Source organism: Hyperolius riggenbachi, chromosome 10 (genome assembly GCF_040937935.1).
Source record: "Hyperolius riggenbachi isolate aHypRig1 chromosome 10, aHypRig1.pri, whole genome shotgun sequence".
Taxonomy (NCBI): domain Eukaryota; kingdom Metazoa; phylum Chordata; class Amphibia; order Anura; family Hyperoliidae; genus Hyperolius; species Hyperolius riggenbachi.
In genome coordinates, this window is record NC_090655.1 from 151,388,505 (window position 1) to 151,412,097 (window position 23,593).

Consider the following 23,593-nt stretch of genomic DNA (forward strand, 5'->3'; position numbering starts at 1 on the left):
CCCCTTTAACATTTACAAGCCAAAGTTGTTGAAATGCTTTGCTGTAAGGAGTTAACATAGTTTCTACCAGGGCTGTGGAGTCGGAGCAATTTTGGGTGCCTGGAGTCCGAGTCGGGAAAAAATGCACCGACTCCGACTCCTAATGAATTTGTAACTGTAATTAAAATAGAAAATATGATAAAAGGTTCTATTTCTCAGATAAGTCATTAAAATAATGTATATATACAGTATATTTACAGTAATAGCTGTGCTCAGTCCACAAAAATGAAATAAACCAATCAAAATTAGTTACTTGTGCTGCTTCAATAAAGTAGTCCCCGTATTTTTAAAGTCAGATATACACATCTGATTTTGACTGTATATATGATGTGTACACAGGAATCTCTTATATATGTTACGGCCAGAACCCGAAGTTTGGCCACTTCTAGTTCTGGCCGGCCACTTCGGGTTCTGGCCGGCCAATTCGCGAAGTGGCCGCTGCGCTGCGGCCAATGTTAGAAACGGATCGTTTACTCTGATATGAATGTATCTTCTGGCCGCAGCGCAGCGGCCAAACGTATTAATTTGTTGCAATTTTTAAGCCGGCGGCAATGTAACGATTCAAGCCGCCGGCTTTTTCATCTGCCTCATCTCTCTCCCTCTCTCTTCTTATGGCCAGCCGGCAGGGGGGGGGGGGGGGACACACGCGAGTCCCCCCGGGAGTCGTTCGTCGCAGCAGGGGCAGCAGAGCGGGGAGGCTGCAGACATTGCTTCTGCCAGCACCCGCTCTGCAAGAACGGCAGGCTTCCCTGCCGCGACGAACGACTCCGGAGGGACACGCGTGTCCCCGCCCGGCTGCCCATAAGAAGAGAGAGGGAGAGAGATGAGGCAGATGAAAAAGCCGGCGGCTTGAATCGTTACATTGCCGCCGGCTTAAAAATTGCAACAAATTAATACGTTTGGCCGCTGCGCTGCGGCCAGAAGATACATTCATATCAGAGTAAACGATCCGTTTCTAACATTGGCCGCAGCGCAGCGGGCACTTCGCGAATTGGCCGGCCAGAACCCGAAGTGGCCGGCCAGAACTAGAAGTGGCCAAACTTCGGGTTCTGGCCGTAACATATATACTAAATAACATCTATGCTGTAAGAATAAAGCCTGATGTGTAGCCGTGTCACTAATAGAGATGGTCAATGAGATGGAAATAATTCTGCATTAATGCTGATTTATGCAAATGTACGCACTCTCTTTGCTCATGAAATCAAATAATTTGATATGTTGTTAAAATTTGGTTTGGTGATGACTAGAAATTAAAGGGTACCTGAGACGAATGAAAAGTAAAGTTTTTTTTTTTTATATATACATACATGGGGCTTCCTCCAGCCCCCTTCAGGCCATTCAGTCCCTCGCTGTCCTCCTCCACCACCTGAATCTTCTGCTATGAGTCCTGGTAATTCAGCCAGTCAGTGCAGTCCAGCCACGTGCCAATCCCACAGCCAGGAACATTCTGCACCTGCGCAATAGGCTGCACAGGTGTAGTATGCTTCCGGCGGCAGAGTGTGTGCATGCGCACTATGCCAGACTGGCTCAAGTACCTGGACTCCTAGCAGAAGATGCAGGTGGTGGAGGAGGACAACGAGGGACTGATTAGCCTGAAGGAGGCTGGAGGAAGCCCCAAGTATGTATAAATCTTTAATTTCATCTGTCTCAGGTTTACTTTGTTACACAGTAGTACTATACTCTACATATGCACTCCCCACAGAGCTGCAGGGAATCCACTGAGAATGTTGTGCACATTGAACAGAGAGGTGTTGTCTGTCACCCATAAACCTGGTTCAGATTGTGCATGAAGAATGTGTAATAGAGGAAGAATCTCCTCATTCCCCTGCAGAGTACCTGCACATCACTCTTACATGTACCCACAGTTACATTGCCTAGGGCCTGATCCATGTTCAGATTGTGCATGAAGAATGTGTAATAGAGAAATAATCCCCTTATTCCCCTGCAGAGCACCTGCACATCACTCTTACATGTACCCAGAGTTACATTGCCTAGGGCCTTATCCATGTTCAGATTGTGCATGAAGAATGTGCAATAGAGGAAGAATCTCCTCATTCCCCTGCAGCGTACCTGCACATCACTCTTACATGTACCCACAGTTACATTGCCTAGGGCCTGATAGATGTAAGTACTCTTACCAAGGACTAGTTTTAGTCTAAAGGGAATAAATGTAGTAGTCGACATATCCTTCCCACTTCAGTTGTAAAATTCCTAAGCGTTGGCAGTTAAGAGATGAATTTCACGTTACATACTTTTAATCAACAAAATTGTAATATGCAAATTAGAGGAGTCAAGGAGTCTGAGTCGGTGGAATCCTAAACTGAGGAGTCGGAGTCGGTGGATTTTTGGACTGACTCCACAGCCCTGGTTTCTACAGTATTGTACATTTCTTTCTGCAATAGTCTTATTGAAATAAAGAAAGTTTGGCATTGTAACCATCTACAACAGCAAGTTGATAAGTGTAGAGATTGGTATTTCTAACCAGTCACGAGTTACAAATCTCAGACTAACTAGCTTTGTCTTTCTCATCAGTCTTGGGATGCTTTTTTCCGCAATGCTGAACCTGGTATCGCAGGTGAAACCAATCCCAGGGAAAAAGTAGATGATATACAGTACAGATCATCACTGACCCGTAGCCAAGGCCTGGCTATGGCACCGGCCAAAGCAGAGAAGCTTGTGGAGGACCATCTGGCAGTGCAGTCATTAATCCGAGCCTACCAGGTATGACAACTACAAAGAAGTAACTGGAATCTGATAACTGATACTTTAGTTTGCAGTTCTGGATGTATTTGTTGTTTGCACTTTCCAGATGTACTTTTGTATGAATGTACAAGCTTAGTGATGAATGAAAAAATCCCCTGAAGTGCTTACTGTTAGTGTTACTCAGGGCAGAGGTTAGGACAAGCAAACTGCTGCTGAATAATAATAAATAATAACACGGTTAACCCTTTTCAATCCTGTTAGACTTTGTCTGACTTTGGCCTTTTCCTGTATAGGCCCAGTGTCAGACAGAGTCAGGCATAGGAAAAATGGCTGCCTCTATTTGGGGCGGTCACCAAATAAAATCCGCCACAGTGTTGGCCCCTTTAGATCATAGAGCGCGGACCAAATCCGACACCTTGCTCACCACCAGCCCCATCTTCTGCAGTAGAGGCATGTAGTTTAAATATTAAAGATAAGGAAAAAGATTACCAGCATCAAATGCAGCTGGATCTGGATATCCACATGCGCCAAAGGTTAACAGTAACGTTTTCTTAGTAGTGAATACAATTCATGAGGAAGAGGACAGCGAAGGCACCGCTCCTCAAAAGACCTTTATTGAGACAGGCGTCACTTCTTCAGAGGAAGTAGAGTTCTGCTGCCTCTGAAGAACTGATATACCGTCGCGAAACAGCTATCGGGCCTACCTGACACTCACTCCACTCACCCCCCCCCCCTTTTCCCCCCGGCTCTATCTGTATAGACCCCTGTCACAATAAAGGTCTATTATGGAGCGGTGCCTTTGCTGTCCTCTTTCTCACTATGATCCTCTTCAGTACCATGATGTGCCACGTAATATCGTTATTACGCTGTCGCGCATACCATATGGGTAGCTCGCCATCCATGGGCAGATTCCTACCAGAATCACTTTTAAAGGGACACTTAAGTCAAACAAAAAAATGAGTTTTACTCACCTGGGGCTTCCAATAGCCCCCTGCAGCTGTCCGGTGCCCTCGCCGTCTCCATCCGATCCTCCTGGCCCCGCCGGCAGCCACTTCCTGTTTCGGTGACAGGAGCTCACAGGCTGGGGACGTGAGTGATTCTTCGCATTCCTGGCCACAATAGCGCCATCTATGCTGCTATAGCATATACCATATAGCAGCATAGAGGGTGCTAATGTGTCTGGGAACGCGAAGAATCACTCTCGTCCCCAGCCTGTCAGCTCCTGTCACCGAAACAGGAAGTGGCTGCCGGCGGGGCCAGGAGGATCGGAGGGAGACGGCGAGAGTACCGGACAGCTGCAGGGGGCTATTGGAAGCCCTAGGTGAGTAAAACTCATTTTTTTTGTTTGACTTAAGTGTCCCTTTAAGTAAAAAATTGTAAAATGTGTGTATTCTATTTGTAGGGATATGGTGATGTAGTGGTAGCGTAGTACTAAAGTCTTAGGTCTGAATCTCCTCCAGGCCTCCAATCTGCATATATTCTCTCAATGTTTGTATGGGTTTTCTCTAGGCACTCTGATTTCCTTCCACATCCTGAACTCATTCTGATGAGTTAATTGCTTCCCCTCTAGAATTGTCCTTAGTACACATATGGCAGGACAATGGTAGGGATTAGATTTTGAGCTCCTCTGAGGAACAGTTAGTGAAATGACTGCATGCTCTGTAAAGTGATGTCAAACATTTAGTAGTTGTCCTGTATATTGTAACTACACTGAGCACATAAATCAGTGGTTCTTAAAGGGGAACTGAAGAGAGAGGTATATGGAGGCTGTCATGTTTATTTCCTTTTAGACAATACCAGTTGCCTGGCAGCCCTGCTGATCCTCTGCCTCTAATACTATTAGCCATAGCCCCTGAACAAGCATGCAGCAGATCAGGTGTTTCAGTGGTTCAGACTTATAAGTCTGATCTGACAAGACTAGCTGCATGCTTGTTTCTGGTTTTAATCAGATACTACTGCAGAGAAATAGACCAGCAGGGCTGCCAGGCAACTGGTATTGATTAAAAGGAAATAAACAGGACAGCCTCCATATACCTCTCTCTTCAGTTCCCCTTTAAGGTAGCCATACATCTATCGATGATGGGCATATTTGACCAAGAGACAAATCTCTCTCTCATCGAATCTGATTAGAGAGAGATGTGTCAGCTGCCCATACACCACAGGCTGATTCCCGACCAATTTCATGCTTAAATCGATCGGAAAATGGCCTTGCGATGCCGCAACCGTTGCTTCGCCAGCCCAATGCTATTCCCTCTTTTTTCCAGCGTGCCCCCCGGTGCTCGATGCACTATACTTTACCTGCCCTATATTCATCCCATGTGGTTGCTGGCGCACATGTCGGCGCATGTGTGGCATCACACGCGCCCATGTTACTCGGGCAACTACACTGGGGGAGTGCATGGAGGGAGCCAGTGGCAGACACGGACAAGTAAAGTATACTGCACGGGGGATGGGGGGGGGGCACATTGGCCATTAGGGGGACAAAGGCCGGGGGTATTGTCGCTCCCCCGATATTGCTCGCTGTTACTACACGCACACACTGTATATGTCCCTCGGCCTGACTTTAACCATTTCTGCCGCCAGGACGTGATGCTCACGTCCAGGCGGCTGCTCTGCCGCGGTGCCGCACTTCGCCACGCGCGATCGCGGGCGTGCCCCCGTGCTGTCCTCCAGTAGTAATTATGCATTTGAAGGGAGTATAATACGAACATTTTTTAAATCATAGGCTTGTAAATAGTGATGGACGCAAAACGGAAAAATGCACCTTTATTTCCAAATAAAATATTGGCGCCAAACATTGTGATAGGAACAAAATTTAATTGGTGTCATAACTGAGACAAACGGGCAAATAAAATACATAGGTTTTAATCATGGTAGCGTGGATTATTTTAAAGCTATAATGGACGAAAACTGAGAAATAATGCATTTTTTCAATTTTTTTCTTATTGATCCTGTTAAAATGCATTTATAAAAAAATAATTCTTAGCAAAATGTACCACCCAAAGAAAGCCTAATTAGTGGCGGAAAAAACAAGATATAGATCAATAAATTGTGTGATAAGTAGTGATAAAGTTATTAGCGAACGAATAGGAGGTGAAAATTGCTCTGATGCATAAAGTGAAAAATCCCCGCGGGCTGAAATGGTTAATCAAGCCAATACCCCCACTTTTGAGACACTTTTTTGGTCACCAAACTTTGGCTTATATTTGTATATATATGGTAAAGTCACAAAATATGTCTTGTTGGTGAGGCTTGACAACAAGTTTGAAGACCTCTTTGAATGAAAGCAGAGTCCTGTTGCTAAAAGACAAGGATATTTTACTGATGGCACCGTGCAATTATTCCTGTTACTTTTTCTCGTGCACTGTAAGTATATAATTGAATGACCACTGATAATGAGGTGTGCACTTCAGCACTAAGCACAGCAGTAAAATGTTTACAGCTGCTTCAGTTTAGAAGCTTCATTTAATTAACATGGGCACCTACATTTTCTTAATTAAATAACCAGCTTGTGGGATGATTAACCTCCCTTTTCACCGTCCCTTGTCACTGCTCTTTAGTTGAAGTGAAAATCTTTAGAGATCTTTCTTAGCATTGTTTCTGTTGAATGTATATTTTTGAAGGCCTAGTCTATGGGAGCTGAGTAGGCCCTGCTGTCTGTTGTCCTGCCGCTTCCACTAGTTGTGGGGCTGCCCCTAACCCATTTCAAAAAGGATTGTAAAAAGCAAAAATAAACTGGGAGAGCTGGATTATTAAAAGATAATTAGGTCTTTATTTAGTCCCATTCTTGTTAAAAGGTCAGGGGATTTATTCCCAATGTAAATTTCTAAGTCACAGATATTGGAGCTCTGCAAACTATTATCAATTCAGAATACAATAAATGGAGTGTGTACTGTTTTCCACAGCAAACATTTTTAGAAACATAGAGCCCAATTAAGCAGTCATATCTAACAACAATTAGGCAGCATGTTTCTCCGAAAAAACATTAGGCAGATACCCCCCCCCCCCCCCTTTCACCACAATATGATTAGGCACAATATCACCCAAAAGAATATAACTGAGCAGATTGTGCCCTTCAAAAACATAATTAAGCATAAAGAAAGAGAAGAAAACACACTACCCTCTCTTAAAGGGACGGTTACTAGGGAAAAGCAGTGCAGACTGGCTAGGCTCAACACCTGGAACATAGAATACAAAACCTATGGCTATGAATAAGGAGATATGAGCCCGCTGCATGTTAGCGATTTTTACCTGCTGATGGAATCAATAATGGAATATTGCTCTTCAATTGTGTGTGGACAACTTTTGAACTTAACATGTATGGAATCTCCTCCATACAAACTTTGGCAGCATGTACAGTCATGGCCAAAAGTTTTGAGAATGGCACTAATACTGTTTTTCACAAAGTTTGCTGCTTCAAATTTTATGATGGCAATTTTGCATATATTCTAGAACGTTATGAAGAGTGATCAGATGAATTGCTAAGTCCTTTTTTATCATGAAAATGAACTTAATCCCCAAAAAACAATTTCCACTGCATTTCAGCTCTGCCACAAAAGGACCTGCTGAGATCATTTCAGTAATCTACTCGTTAACACAGGTGAAGGTGTTGATGAGCACAAGGCTGAAAATCATTCCATCATGGCTGCTTTAAAAGGAGGGTGATGCTTGAATCATTGGTCTTCCTTTCTTATCCATGTTTACATTGTAAAATTGTAAAAAAGAAATTAGGCTGGCAAAGATCGAAGCTAAAAATCAAATCGCTAGGGATATCAAATCTAACCCAAAAAAGTTTTACAAGTACATCAACTCTAAAAAAAAGAAAGGTTGACTGTATAGGACTGCTAAAGGATGAGGTTGGGAACTCAATGGTGGATGACCAAGGTAAGGCAGAGTTATTAAATGCTTTCTTTGCTTCTGTCTTCACAAAGGAAACAGCACTGTTGCAAATTACAGAGGCAGAAGAGTCTCAATCTTCTAACTGTAATATTCAATACTTAAAGGAATACTATCGATTCACATATTTTTTTCAATTCACACAGGAATTGTTTGGGAAGTGCTGCTAAGTACTGGTGTATACATTTTAGTAGCAACTTCTTTGTTTACTGTTAGCAAAATACATTCAAAGTTTACTGACACCAAAACTGACGGCTGACTGAGCCATGAGGAGAGGGGAAATTCCCCTCACACTTGATCAGTTAACTCTGTGTAGCCTTGTGTGTGACAGAGACAGGACACAGGAGCTGCAACTGTTGGGAGCTCTGTTTCTGACTGAAGTGTCTGAAGAGAGCAGAGGAAATGTAACTAATTCTCACAGCTTTTTCATATTGTTTTTGCTTTCAGAGTTTGATATGTTTGATATTTGCTTTCTGTAGTCTGATATGCAACTCTGGCTGTGCATTGAAGCAGACACCCCTTCTGCAATTGATTTGTCCCAATATAGCTAAATCCTACCCTCAATAAATTACAGCTTTTGCCTCTGATATTTAACATGAAAAGTAGGAAAATGTTTACACAGCTACTTAGACATTATTTGTACATTGTCATTTTAGAACACTTGGGTATCGATAGTATTCCTTTAACGCAGGAAGAAGTGAAGGCAAGACTAAATAAATTAAAAATAGACAAGGCACCTGACCCGGATGGCATGCATCCTCGGGTTTTAAGGGAATTAAGTTCAGTTATAGATAAACCCCTTTATCTTATCTTTTGTGACTCTTTCAACTGGCAGAGTCCCAGTGGAGTGGCGTACAGCCCACGTTTTACCATTATTTAAGAAGGGCAAAAAATCAGATCCAGGAGATTATAGACCTGTAAGCTTAACATCAGTTGTATGCAAACAATTTGAGGGGTTACTAAGAGATACTATACATGACTTCATAGTAGAAATAATCTTATTTCTCAGCATCAACGTGGGTTTACTAAAGACAGGTCCTGTTTGACTAACATGCTCAGCTTTTATGAGGTAGTGAACGCTAATATGGATATTGGGAATGCTGTAGATGTGATATACTTGGAGTTTGCAAAGGCCTTCGACACTGTTCCCCACAAAAGTTTGGTGCAAAAGTTGAGAATGCAAGGACTGGGGAAGAGTCTGTGTGCATGGATAGGGAACTGGCTAATGGACAGAAAACAAAGAGTTGTGGTCAATGGATCGTACTCAAAATGGGAGACTGTTGGCAGTGGGGTCTCACAGGGGTCTGTACTGGGTCCAGTGCTCTTCAATTTATTTATTAATGACCTAGTAGATGCAGTAGTGAGCAATGTTGCTATTTTTGCAGATGATACAAAATTGTGCAGAATCATCAACTCTCAGGAAGATAGTGTCATATTGCAACAGGATCTGGATAGGATGGCTATATGGGCACATACATGGCAGATGAAATTCAATGTTGAAAAATGTAAAGTCATGCATTTTGGTCGTACCAATGGTCTAGCACCATACAAAATAAATGGGATACAGTTGGGGACATCAAATTTGGAGAAGGACTTAGGAGTACTCATCGACAACAAGTTAAATAATCGTACTCAATGCCAAGCCGCTGCAGCTAAAGCTAACAAAATTTTGGGATGCATTAAAAGGGAAATAAAAACTCGAGATGCTAGCATAATATTGCCCCTGTTTAACTCTCTAGTAAGGCCACATCTGGAATATAGAATTCAGTTCTGGGCACCACATTACAAAAAAGATATTGCAGTTTTAGAGCATGTGCAGAGACGAGCAAGAAAATTTATACGTGGGATGGAAGGTCTCACTTACCAAGAAAGGTTAGATAAACTGGGTTTATTTAGTCTAGAGAAAAGACGCCTTAGAGGAGATCTAATTAACATGTATAAATACATCAGAGGGCAGTATAATAGCTTGGCGGATGAGCTTTTTGACCCTAGGCCTTCTCAAAGGACTAGAGGACATGATCTGCGCATGGAGGAAAAACGTTTTAGCCATTTATATAGGAAAGGGTTCTTTACAGTAAGAGTGATTAATATGTGGAATGCATTGCCACAGGAAGTGGTTATGGCAAACTCTATGCCTGCATTTAAAGGGCGCTTAGATGCTTTCCTTGCGTTGAAAGACATCCATGGCTACAATTATTAGATAATGCCTAATGATGTTGATCCAGGTATTTTATCTGATTGCCATCTGGAGTCGGGAAGGAATTTTTCCCTTTTGGGGCTAATTTAACCATGCCTTGTAAGGGTTTTTTTTTTTGCCTTCCTCTGGATCAACAGGGATATGTGAGGGAGCAGGTTGGAGTTGTACTTTGTACTGGTTGAACTCGATGGACGTATGTCTTTTTTCAACCAAAATAACTATGCAACTATGTAACTTGCAAGGCAATAGGTACAGTCATTGCGTTGCCTAAAAAGGCTTTCACATGCAAGGATATTGCTGCTTCTAAGATTACATTTAAATCAACCATTTATCAGATCATCAAGAACTTCAAGGAGAGAGGTTCAATTGTTGTGAAGAAGGCTTGTGGAAGCCAAAGACAGTCCAGCAAGCACCAGCACTGTCTCCTAAAGGTGGTTCAGCTGCAGGATCGAGGTGCCACCAGTGCAGAGCTTGCTCAGGAATGGCAGCAGGCAGGTGTGAGTACATCTGCACACTCACTGAGGCAAAGACCTTTGGAGTATGGCCTGGTGTCAAGGTCAACAATGAAGCCGCTTCTCTCCAAAGAAAAAAATCAAGGACAGGCTGATATTCTGCACAAGGTACAGGGACTGGACTGCTGAGGACTGGGGTATAGTAATTTTATTTGATGAAGCCCCTTTCCAAAAGTTTGGGGTATCTGGCAAAATGATGGTCCGGAGAAGAAAAGGTAAGTTCTACCATCAGTCCTGTCTCATGCCAAACAGTAAAGCTTCCTGAGACCATTAGTGTTTGGGCCTGCTTCTCATTCAAGGGAGTGAGCTCACTCACAATTTTGCCTAAGAACACAGCCATAAATAAAGAATGGTACCAAACATCCTCATACAGCAACTTCTTTCCAACCATACAAGAACAGATTGAAGAACAGTGTCTTTTCCAGCATGATAAAGCACCGTGCCATAAGGCTAAAGCAGTAGCTAAGTGGCTTGGGGAATAAAGCATTGAAATTTTGGGTCCATGGCCAGGAAACTCCTCAGATCTTAATCCAACTGAGTACTTCTGGCCAGTCCTCAAGAGGTGAGTGGTCAAACAAAAACCTACAAATTCTGACAAGAAAATCTAAGCTTTAATCATAAAAAAATGGGTTGACATTTGTCAAGATTTGGCCCAGAATTGATTGACAGCATGCCGGGGTGAATTGCAGAGGTCTTGAAGGGCGAACACTGGAAATATTGACACTTTGCATAAACTGGATGCAATTGTCAATAAAGCCCTTTGAAACTTATGAAATGCTTGTAATTATATTTCAGTACACCACAGAAACAACTGACAAAAGGATCTAAAAACACTGAAGCCGCAAACTTTGTGAAAACCAGTATTTGTGGTATTCTCAAAATGTTTGAGCATGACTGTACTTACAAATAACTTTAGTAGGCAGCATGTCCTCCCCAAACATTTTTAAGCTGAGTGTTTCCACAAACAATATAGCAAAGCAGCATTTCTCCAAAACAACTAAATCGATAGTGTTCCCCAAAACATAATTAGGCAGCATGTCTTTTAAATCATTAATAGGTCATGTGACCCCACCAAATTATAATTGGGCAAGGTTCCCTTCAAATTAAAATTGGGTATGGTATTCCAGATAACTGTTGTTCACTAGGCCTATTTGGAAAGGCTCAGATGATGAGTGGTAGAAAGCACATGCAGGACTGTGGAGTCGAAGAGTCGGAGCAATTTTGGGTACCTAGATTTGGAGTCGGTGGTTTAATAAACTGAGGAGTCGGAATTTGAGTCTGATGGTTTTTGTACCCACTCCATAGCCGTGCAAGGGATGTGAAGTCGGAGTTGAGGTGTTGGCGCAATTTTGGGTACCTGGAGTTGGAGTGGGTGGTTTCATAAACTGAGAACTCGGAGTTGGAGTTGATTAATTTTGTACTGACTCCACAGCCCTGAGCACATATCACTTCACATCACCCTAGTCTGTCATAGACAGAGTTAATATTTGAGAGAATGCTGCTAGGCTTTCTGGCCAAACATAGAAGATCTAGAAGCAGGACTATTTAGTCCATACAGAGAGACATAAGCCTGGGCCTGTATGGATAGTATGATAGTTTGTTAACTTTCCTTCAGGTATGGAGTTATCAAGCTCTTACCTGGGGCATCTTCTGTTTGTTGTAGCTGAGCTGCAGCCAGAAAGTGCTAAATTCCATGCACGCGGGCTGCTGCAAAATTTTGCATGCATTTGCAATGTCAGCCAGCCGTCTTCAGAGTTGCACAGGAATAATTAATTACTGTACAGCTGTGGTGGAATTTGCATGTCTGTTCTTATTGATAGCAAGAAGATTTAAATCCGGATGATACCATTGATTGGCTAACTAAAAATGAATAAAAATAAGCAAGCTTTCTTTTTAGTTAGCCAATAAATGGTATCATCCTGATTTAAAACTTCTTGCTTTTACTGATGGCTAACACGGTATAACACCCTACTGTTCTTATTGATGTCCACAAAAAACCCTCTTGCTGCTTAATCACTTTGCCTGTCATAGTGATCAGCTTACCCCATAGCTGCATTACTGGATCTTGTGTGATTACTGTTTGTTATTTTGCATTGTTCATGTGTAAACATGTGCTATTCATGCAGTGGCACATAGCAACGTTCTCTCCAGCCTTGTCGTGTGGATGAACCATAGCTGCAGTTCCTATTGGTGATGGGCCTTCTAGTCCTGCCTGTCTGGACGTCTCCATCGTTGCGGGTGTGATTGGCAGATGCTCCTACTAGTCCTGCCGTGTGGACATTAAAATAGCTGCAGTTGCTATTGATAGCGCTTCTTACTGTCTTGTCCAGTATTGCTATTTCTCTTTACCAATGCTATATTAGCGATTGGATTGGTAAATGCCCTATCCTGTCTTGTCCAGTTCATTGTGGTGGTTACCAGAAGCTCGTAGCAGGGGTCGCTCTGAGCAACTATCCTTGTCTTTTTACTTGTGGCAGTTATCAGAAGCTCAGAGCTGCAGTCGCTCTGAGAAACTGTCCTCCCTGTTTCTTGTCTGCTGTGTTCCAAGTAGGCTGCTACTCATTGCTTCTAGCACTAGCACTACCAGCATTGCCTGTCTTTGCCTAGTGAGCGCTGGTGGTACTCTTGTCTTCCCAGCCTCAGCCTCTATACCTTGCACGCTAAGTCCTGGGGTTAACCATAGTTGGGTAGGTGCAACTTGTCTCACGTTCATGCGGGGGGGGGGGGGGGGGGCTTGCCTTAAGATGAAGAGTGTGGTGTCAGATTGGGGTATAGAGGCTGAAAGAAGGCAAGAGATTTTTGCCGGACCTTTCAGGTGTCTGTCATCTGTGTTTATTCCCAACTGCTATAAGCAGCAGTGCTGCTCATTACTTTTACAGACCTTGTAATGTGCTCTGGCCTTTGCTCCAGTGAACTCGCCTGCAGACAGTGGAGAACCCACAAACACTTGTCTGATATAAATAATCTCACAGGCCTAGAATAAGAAAAAAAGATAGGATTCAGACGTAGGCCCTTATTTAAATCACTTTTTCTCCCAAGTTTTCTACTTGGCCATATTTTCAGAACTGATCAATAAAATGCATTTTAAAGGGAGTCTGAAGTGATCTTTAAAATAAAAAACAGATACATAAGGAGAGGGAATGCTCTGGGTCCTCCAGAGCCTTCCCGTTCTCCTCCCACTCCCCGTGTTCCCCTGCAGACTCCCTCGTTTGGTCATAGACTGCTCTCTTCCGGGTTGGGCAGGCTTCTCTGTTTGAATCTCCCGCCGCATGATATTTCCGCAGTCTTCCAAAGCACTGTGCAAGTGCAGTACAGAGCCGCAAGTATTCAGGAGCCCGAGTGTTTCCAAAGACTGCAGAAGTCTCCCGTGGCTGGAGATTCAAATGGAGGAGCCTGCAGGGGAACGAGGGGACCGTGAGGAGAACGAGAAGGCTCTATAGGACCCCAAGCCTTCCCGTTCCTTAGGTGAGTATCTATTTTTTATCTTTATAATCGCTTCAGACTTGCTTTAAGCCACTAGCATGTAAAAATATGCTCAGAATGCTTTTGACAGGACTTTGTCACCTTCTTGATGGTATTTGTTTAATTGAAGAGTACTGAAAATGTATTTTAAAGAGAATCTGTATTGTTAAAATCGCACAAAAGTAAACATACCAGTGCGTTAGGGGACATCTCCTATTACCCTCTGTCACAATTTCGCCGCTCCTCGCCGCATTAAAAGTGGTTAAAAACAGTTTTAAAAAGTTTGTTTATAAACAAACAAAATGGCCACCAAAACAGGAAGTAGGTGGATGTACAGTATGTCCACACATAGAAAATACATCCATACACAAGCAGGCTGTATACAGCCTTCCTTTTTAATCTCAAGAGATCATTTGTGTGTTTCTTTCCCCCTGCAGCTATCTTCCACTGAAGTGTCAGGCTGTTTCTTCCTGCAGAGTGCAGACAGCTCTGCCTGTATGTAATTCTTCAGTATGTGAAAGCCCAGCCAGCTCAGAGGAGGATTTATCCAGCTTGTAAAAGATAAGAGAGAAGAGAGAAGCTGCCCTAATCTAAATAATACACAGGCAGTGTGCAGAGAGGGGCCTGGAGGGGGGAGATGCATCACAGAACCACAACACTGAAGAACTTGGCAGCCTTCCAGAGACAGGCTGACAAGTCTGACAAGAGAGAGATAAGTTGATTTATTACAGAGATGGTGATAGTAGAACGTGCTGCAGTAAGCCAGAACACATTCGAATAGCTTTTGGAACTTGTAGGATGATAAAAAACAGGATGCAATTTTTGTTACAGAGTCTGTAAGACAAAGATGTAAAATGATCTCTTAGGAGAAAACTTAGGAGAGAACGCTAATTTAATAAGGGCTATAGCCCCCTCTGCAATTGAAAAAGTACCAAAAAGTAGGTCAGAATTATTCTGAGTATTGTTTTGCTTGTTGGTGACTTACTGGTCACTTACTAATAACATGTAAAAATATCACCTGGAAGAAAACTAAGGAGAAAAAGTTAATTGCATAGGGACCATAATCTTCAATGCAGTAATATCCACTTGAAGGTCGCAAACCAATTTTGCAATGTTTTAAACAAAGTTGAATAGAAATAATGTAGGGTTCAGCAATATTTTTCAATACAAATGTATTATGGGTTTTAAAATGATAACGCTCACAAGTAACAGCATAACTGGAAGCGCCTATCCAACAAAATTTTGGGCATTTACTTGAGAGATAGTGGAGAGGATGGAGTCATTTCTGAATGACTCATCAGCCTGCACTGACAGATAATTTCTTCGAACAATAAGTCATAAACGTGATTGTTTGAAGTTTTACCTGCTGCTTTCATGTGGTGCAAAAGGCATATTAATGAGTGATATTTTATATATGCTTGCTTTCGAAATACATTAGGAAATTAAGTATATCAGAACAGCTCACAGAGTTTAAAGGGGCAATATGGCAAAAACTGTGCTGTTCTAATATCTCGAATATCAGTTGTGTGAATTTAGAAATAGCAGAATTATTTAAATTTAGAAGCCACTAAATAATTTAGAGCAAGACAAAATTAAACCTGCAAAGTCTTAGTTGGGAGGCAGAAGCTTTACCTCTGAACCATTGATTCTGCTGTTAAACTCAGTATCAAAATTGTATTTGGCTTTAATGGCTTGTTCACACTACAAGAGCCTTTCTAAGCGCTTTGTGATTTTAAAAGCTCTTGCTAATGTTATCCTATGTGAGTGTTCATACTGGAGCGATGTGATTTTGCAAAAATCCCACAGAGCATTGCATTAGCAAGAGCTTTTAAAATCTCTAGCGCTTGAAAAGCTCTTGCCGTGTAAACCAGCCCGAGGTTGTTAAGCTGTGCTTTTCAGTCTTCTTCCTCCACTACAGAGGTACTGATCCTGCCTCACAACCAAGACTTTGCATGTTCAATTTTGGCTTACTCTAAATTATTTAGCTGCCTCTAAATGTACACACTTTACTTATTATTATTTTTTAGTATTTATATGGTGCCAACATCTTATGCAGCGCTGTACAGAGTATATTGTATTATCACTTAACTGTCCCTAAGAGGGGCTCACAATCTAATCCCTACCATATTCATATGTATATGTATGTATCGTAGTCTAGGGACAATTTAGGGGGAAGCCAATGAACTTCTTTGTATGTTTTTGGGATGTGGGAGGAAACCGGAGAGCCTGAAGGAAACCCACACAGACACAGAAAGAACATACAAACTCCTTGCAGATAGCGCCCTGGCTGGAATATGAACCGGGGAGAGCCTTTTTCTCTTGAACTTCAGATTGCGGTGACATTTGACTTTGGCCTATCGGATGTTTGTATACGATGTGCCTCTGAGGAAGCGGCTTTTGGCCGTGAAACACGTGTCAGGCAGTCTTTTGTGTGAACTGGAACTCTGAATTTGTATCCATACGACATGTCCGCAATTTGAAGACTTTATCAATGAAGAATACATAAGAGAACTTTTAGTTCCAAAAAAACCCCCCTATTATTTGTCTGTTTGATATGAACCGGGGACCCAGCGCTGCAAGGCGAGAGCGCTAACCACTATGCCACTGTTCTGCAAACAGACGTAAGAGTGTGTGAGTGAGAAATCAGCTGCATATTACAGCATCTTTGAGCAGAGAGGGAGAGGACACCACCATGATGGCGGCAGCTTCCTTCTGACTGGAGTTCAGCTGTAAGGTGAGGAAAAGATACTACTTGTGGGCATTACTTTAAACATAAGCCCTATGCTGAAATTTATACTGTCCCTATTACACAACTGAAAACAGGGACATTAGAACAGCAAAACTTTCGCCATTGTGCCTCTTTAAACATACCGTCACGTATCTGGGATGCATGAATCCTCTGTGTGGCTGGGTTGGGCGCAGCCCTGGAGTCCAGGTGGGTCCGCCCGAAGGCGACTGCTGAGTGCAACTGAATAATCTGATGCGAGGTACAGGTACAACAGACAGTAGACGTAGTCAGGGATAAGCCAGGAGTCCGTTAACAGGGAATCAGTTTGAAATAGGTGAGGTACAGGAACGGAAGTCAAACGGGTGGTCAAAGTATTGCCAAGGATCAAAGCCAGGGTATCAGTTCATAAAGGTTAAAGTCTCTCGGGAACTCAGGGAACAGGTACTCAAGAAACATGATGTGATGCTCAGGCAACCAGCCTGAGAGTCGGAGACCAGGAAGTGCTTATAAAACACTAGTAGACCTAAGCCTGTTTAAAAAACGGGCTCTAGGTCTGTCACTGCCGCATGTCAGCCGGACGTACGCACACACACCTGGCCCTGTCCTCCTATCCCAACGGCTGTCTGTGCTGCACATGCACAGATACAGGGACAGGAGGATGCAGCGACACAGGGGAATTATTGTATAGGATAATGCAGGAAGTGAGCTCATCTTCTCACATGCAAACAGGGATGCATAGCAGATTCCAGCCACTTGATGGTGCGGGGATGGCTAAAGGTCCTGGAAGGGAAAACAGTTCTGTAGTCAAAATCCTGAGCTGGTGGGTTGCCATGGGCAACCAATTGCCGAGGCATGACACATACATGGCAATGGCCTTACTGGCCAGAATTAATCAGCTTATCTTTGCACCATTTTAAAAAAACAAGTCCTTATATGAACAGTAAAAACTTTGATGGTAACTGTATTCTTAACCTATCATATGTAGCTTCTCTGTTTATATAGAAAAACGTTTTGATATCTGTATAGAAGAATGATTGACAGAAGACTAATCCAACAGCGAATGAGTTAGTGGCTTTGTCCTTACTTGCAGATCAGAGGGCATCATGCTGCAAGTCTGGACCCATTAGGCATTAATCAAGTCTTTTTTAATGGTTCCACCGATGAAGATGCAGTGGGGCACACAAATATTGGTGAGCAGTATTTTTACCCTTTGATGATTTTTTTTTCTTGTGATTTTGTTTTCTTTGGCTTACACCTTCAAATTGGATAGATCCGTGGACATCATGTGTCACAGCTGGACCCTCTAGGAATCCTGGATACTGATCTGGACTGTTTTGTACCATATGATCTTATCACCACAATTGATAAACTGGGTGAGAATTACCAGAAGGTAGAGGTCGGATGTTGGCTTTATGTGTCATCACATTAGCTTTTAGTTTTCTTTGTCCTTCACCGCTTACAGTGCATGAATTGTCCGAAATCCCCACTCTTGTAATGCATGTGTTAAATGTTACATTATTTTGATTGTGTATGCCTACAGAGGTGGTCTTTCTCAGAATCAAATTAAGGCTATTGCAATTATGTGTTGGTTATTAGTTCATACTGATTATTTATATCTACAAAAGAAATATTACTTGTGCCATTTACTCAGCTGCAAAGTTACGTGTGCAAAATAATTATTTGGGTAAAAGTAATATTTCTTCTGAAGTGACAATGGCTACCTCTGTATTACTCATAATAGCATGTTGTGCAATCCATCAAGCTGTATTCTATTGTGTTGTATTCCCTGTTTTGTAGTGATTTATGTTCTGCCTTGGACATGTTCAGTTGACAGTTTTACATAATTTTGAACGTTTTCATGAGTAGGCTAGCTGATTTTTATTTATTTGCATTTCTTTCTAATATTCTTGTAGAGTTGAACTCCAGGTAGGAATGCTATTTTACAAGCTATTTTTTTGTAGCTTTGAAATGCGGCAGCTATGCTGTGAAAGTGCCAGGATCCGTATGGTTGTGTAGAAAACTATTACCCAGTCTCTCACTCCCCAAGACCTTTTGTTAACCACTTCTCTCTCTCTGATGCACTGCATTATGGAAAGCTCAGTCTTGCTGTGTTTTGGATGCAATGGCGGAGAGTTTTTAACATTTTACAGACTGAGTCTAAATTGGGGCAAATCTAGAGCATTTTTTTGGAAACCTGGAGTTAAGCTTTAATACTATGAAAGGAGAATTTATATTATATTTATACTTTTCTACATTAAACTTTTACCTTTTTTGTTTTAATGAAGCCTTATGATAAGTTCTGACAGGGCAGTTTTGTGATGTGTGTTTAATTGTTCAAGGATCACAATTAGTGAACAGAGGCGCCAACAGGATAAAAATGGCTAAAACTTTAAAATTGGTAGGGAGGCAGTGGTGGACTTACCTCCCTGAAGCAGGCATGAAACTGTCAGTTTTCAGACATAACATTTATTGACATACTCCAGAAAATAAAGCTGCAACGCGTTTCACGGGTATAATACTGCTTCCTCAGGCAATAACACAAGGGAGTATCTAACAGTATAATGGCAAAATGACGCCCAGCGCCTCTGTCCGCGAGACAGAGGAGCTGGGTGTCATTTTGACATTATACTGTTAGATACTCTCTTGTGTTATTGCCTGAGGAAGCAGGAATATACCCGTGAAACACGTTGCAGCTTTATTTTCTGGAGTATGTCAATAAATGTTATGTCTGAAAACTGACAGTTTCATGTCTGTTTCGGGGAGGTAAGTCCACCACTGCCTCCCTACCAATTTTTATCCTGTTGGCGCCTCTGTGCACTAATTGCAATATCTGTGTCCACACCTGGTGGAGGGGTGATATAAATACCCCCTTCTTTCCGATCTACAGGGAGCGACTTCATAATCCTGAGTGGGGACAGGTCTTAATCTCTCCACCTGCATTTACAGTGGTTGCCTACTTGGGTAACCCTGGTTTGTGAGTACCAATTTACGTATCTAAATTTCTTCATACTACACTATACTGGGCTCTCGTGTTTTCTTGTTTTCTTCTTTTTTTAATTGTTCAAGGTTTTATTTACAAGGCTGTGGAAAATATATAGAGCTATAGACAGGGGTAATGATAATAGTGGCTTCCCCCCCCCCCCCCCCCCCCATTATTTACCTACAATCTCTAAACCTATTAGGTGTGAGAATACAGTTCCTGTAAAGCTGGACATGAGCCTGTGGGCAGAAGAATCAGGCCTAGCCAAACATCTTCCGATGTTTTCGGTCATAAAAATTGTGGTTCCTCATGAATAAGCCAGTGCCAGGTGTGTCTGACAGAGACGTCGCTCAGGTGATCTAATTTGATACGTTTTTCTGGCATGTGACCAAAAGGCATGCTTTTAACTAATCATTGCATACTTGAATTGTTAAGCACGCTGAAAATTGGACACCATGTGGATGAGACCTATCTTTGTCCTACAGTACAACTCTGGGCGCTTTGAGTCAGCAAGGAGAAAAGCGCAATATAAATGTTATTTGTCTTGTCTTGTCTAGAAATGGCATACCGAAAGTCAATATGGTCATAATCAACTAAGTAAAAATCAAAGATACAATGCAGTGTGGGGCATAGATATTAGACATTAGGGAAACTGTATCAAGACACAGTCCCTTGCACAGTAATATGCATAAAATATGGCCCACCTACCACCAAATATAGCCATTAAAATCACAGCCAACTTCTGCAAAGAACACTTTTTGTTTCAATCCTCTCTTTCCACCCTTACCTGTCCTATCCCCACTCCCAGTGGAACTTAAATAGATGAAACAAAACTCTCGTCTAGAAGCTACTAAGTCAGAGACAAAATTAAAGGTGCAATTGTAACTTGTGTACATAAAACAAGCCCTTGGATAGCCAGCACCTCAGCCTGTGGGGCCTAGAAACAATAAGTACGGCATATAAATCACAAACGCAGAAGGCCTTTCCCTTCATATGATTCCTTGTAGACAGACCATAGCAACCATGAGGATGATTGGTCAGCAGACCTATTTTAGGACTTCTTCACCCAAGATTCCACTGTATATTATCCACATCCTGGAACCAATATGTAATTGATGGTGGAGTTGATCTTTTCCAACATTTTGGAATAGATAGTTTAGCAGGTACAAGAAAAGTGTGTGTATTGAGCATTTTTTTAACCTTTTTTTTAACTTTTTTTTTCTTTTTTATTTTTTAAATGAAGAGTCTCATGACCTCTACAGCAGAGGCAGGTATGAGGATGTAACAAGGTTTGCTAAAATGCTTTCAGCTGGCTTGGATGGAAACGAGTTTCTTTTTCAATGAAGTTAAAGTTATACTTTAACTGTATTATACTGAAATAAATTATCTTACTTCTAGTATCCAAGTTTACCTGTTATTACCTCTAGTAGTTAAACATGGCAAGTTTGTCCTCTAGTGCCTGAGTTAAACTGGTCTTAAAGCAGCAGGGTTAGCCATACAATGCCAGGAAAAAAAACATATGAGTAGAAAATGACTTGTTCTACTTGCATAATAGATGTATTGTACTGTCTACATTTGATTTCCGCAAATTTTATATAGTAAATAAATTTGCCTTCTTGATTCCCTCTGACTGAAGCCAATCCTGATGCAATTTCCTCCATTACTCTTTTTTTTCCCTCCTAGAATCTGCCCTGTCATAGCTAGCTTGCTTTGTAAGCATGTGAGCACATCAGGATCAGATTTCAGCCTCATGTCATACTGAACTGCCCTCGGCCAATCAGTGAGGAGCAGGACTGTGGGAGGGGAGATGACAAGCTTCCTTCTCACCGACAGTGTACCAAATAGAGCCAGATGAGATTATTACAGCAGAAACATTTCTGAATAGACTGGAGTGCTTGCAATTTAGGGTGGGGTTCCAGGCTGCATAATGAACACAGTGCAGTGGGTAAATGGAATTTGATTTTGTGGCAGACTATCCCTCTATGAAATGTCTGATGGACAAAATGATCATTCTCCATCATTTCAGCCCTGATCTATACAGGTACCCCCTATTTACTGTGCCCAACTTTGGGGCTAGATCTTTATGGCCTATTGCGTTCTCCTCAAGGGTGCCTGGACTTTCCTCCACCTCCCTTCTCCATAGAATATTGAAATATGCACTTCCTGCCTGCCACTGGCCTCTCAATTAATGTCTACTGTCTGTATGGGCTTACATTGTCTCATGTTTAGGGCAAGCTTTTTGCCTTTGAATGAATAAGCCCAGAAAGGAGATGAAGCCCTCTTTCCAAGGGAAAAGCGAACAAATGCTCTGTACTAATAGCAGACGAGACAAACAAATAACAAGTAAAGCATTATTAGTGGAGAGTCTGAATAATGCAAAGGCCCATTCTTTGCTTAATTACGACTGTTGTACCGTTATTGTAGTGTCTTGTTCTCATGCTTCGAGGAAGTGATTGCCTTGGTTTTATAGGTTTTATATCCATTGTAGTGATTTAGTAATGGGCCTTACCATACTTTACCAGCGCATTGTAAATGGACTTTCTATAGCGGTGTGCCATGTCTTGCCACACCTTAGTCACTGGCTCTGTTGCTTTTGTTTATAGTTATTTTAGGATGTCTCACTATTCAGAATAGTTGAGGCTTCTGTAGCCCCCAGTCTATTATTTCTCAGGGCTATGAACTGTCTCATTCTCTGAAGCCCATGTGAGTGATTGATGGCTGTGTTTTTGAGTGTAAGGTATTGCATCTGTCATGAAGAGGTGGATGATCTGCAGCGCCTGAATGGTATCACGCATAATAAACCTCTGGATTAATGAGCTCCAGCTGCTTACTGCGCTCACAGAAGCTTTGTTGTTTTTCATTTCACCCACTTCATTCTTTTGATTTTTAAAAACGTTGATCTATGGTTTTACTCCTCACTGCTTAGCTTGGCGAGTCATCGTGCAGCTTTAGAACACAACATTTATTCCTCACATTTAAAATGAACAAAAAGAATGTTGTTCTCTTATAGCCGGGGAATTTAGTTTCATGTATCTTTTCTGTCCTTAGTTAAGCTTTTTATATGTATGGTGTATTTAATTGTTCACTTTGTACCTCTTTGCAACACAACATTTCTATTAATTATTGCTGAGGTTATAGAGCAGTGTTTCTGCTGCTCAACAGTTTTTTTTTTTTTTTCAATTTTGTATTTAAAGGAAGTTTTTCTGTTTTTTTTACATTGCTTTTTGTGCTGATTAGATTTTTGCTAAAAATCGTTTTGCAGAACTTTTTTGCCTGTTACGGTTAATGGAATATATTCAGTGCCATATCTGTTTATTATCTTCATTATTTTAAATACTGAGGCTATGAGCAATGTTGTCCCGGTATTGATCGCTTTGTGCTCGGTTTTAAGAGGATAGTAATTCATCGTGTATTTAAACTGTCATATTGAGTCACTTTCCATTAGGCGTTGACCTTACGGTTTTCCTTTTTTTTTTTTTTTTGCCTTTCTCTTAATCCTAGATTTATAAATCTGGAGACTTGTACTTATGAAATTCTCTGTGTCCTCTTTCTGTCTGTATGTATGTAAATGTCTGCTCAAGCCGACATTAATATTCCAAGCATGGAAATATCAGTTTAAGCTTCAAAAACATATCATACAGCTAAGTCAGGGTAGTCATGGGGAAAACTTGTATAGAAGACAGATGCTTCTGGATTGTCTCAGCCCTTGTAAAACCTTGTAAAACAGTTCAATGATTTTGTGCTTGTGTAGCTGTCATTGCCAATTGCCCACTGAATTAGATTATTTGATTATGTTTCCCTGTCACAGCTATTGCATCTTAAATTTATTAGCTGATATTCCACATGTACTGCGCATGCTCAGATCAGATGTGATATTATCATCAGTTCCCATACTTTTATTAATTCTTAAAGGAAACCTGAAGGGAGAGACATATGGATGCTGACACAATTATTTCATTTTAAACAATGCACTTTGCCTGGTTGTCTTGATGATCCCCTTCCTCTAATATTTATAGCCATAGACTCTGAGCAAGCATGCAGATCAGTTGTTTCTGACAAAAATCTGACAAGGTTAG

General features: G+C 41.7%; 1 protein-coding gene across 3 annotated transcripts in view; it reads left to right on the forward strand.

The window, feature by feature from the left end:
- The window catches only part of OGDHL (oxoglutarate dehydrogenase L), a 203,194-nt gene that overhangs the window by 57,216 nt on the left and 122,385 nt on the right, over window positions 1-23,593 (forward strand). For 2 of the 3 annotated variants that reach the window (XM_068258827.1, XM_068258826.1), the window contains 2 exons: window positions 2,572-2,760; window positions 17,808-17,910. In XM_068258827.1, coding sequence (XP_068114928.1) covers window positions 2,572-2,760; window positions 17,808-17,910 — 292 coding nt within the window. Of the gene's footprint in view, window positions 1-2,571; window positions 2,761-17,627; window positions 17,728-17,807; window positions 17,911-23,593 lie in introns of all 3 variants that reach the window. The other variant, XM_068258828.1, reaches the window with a different exon arrangement.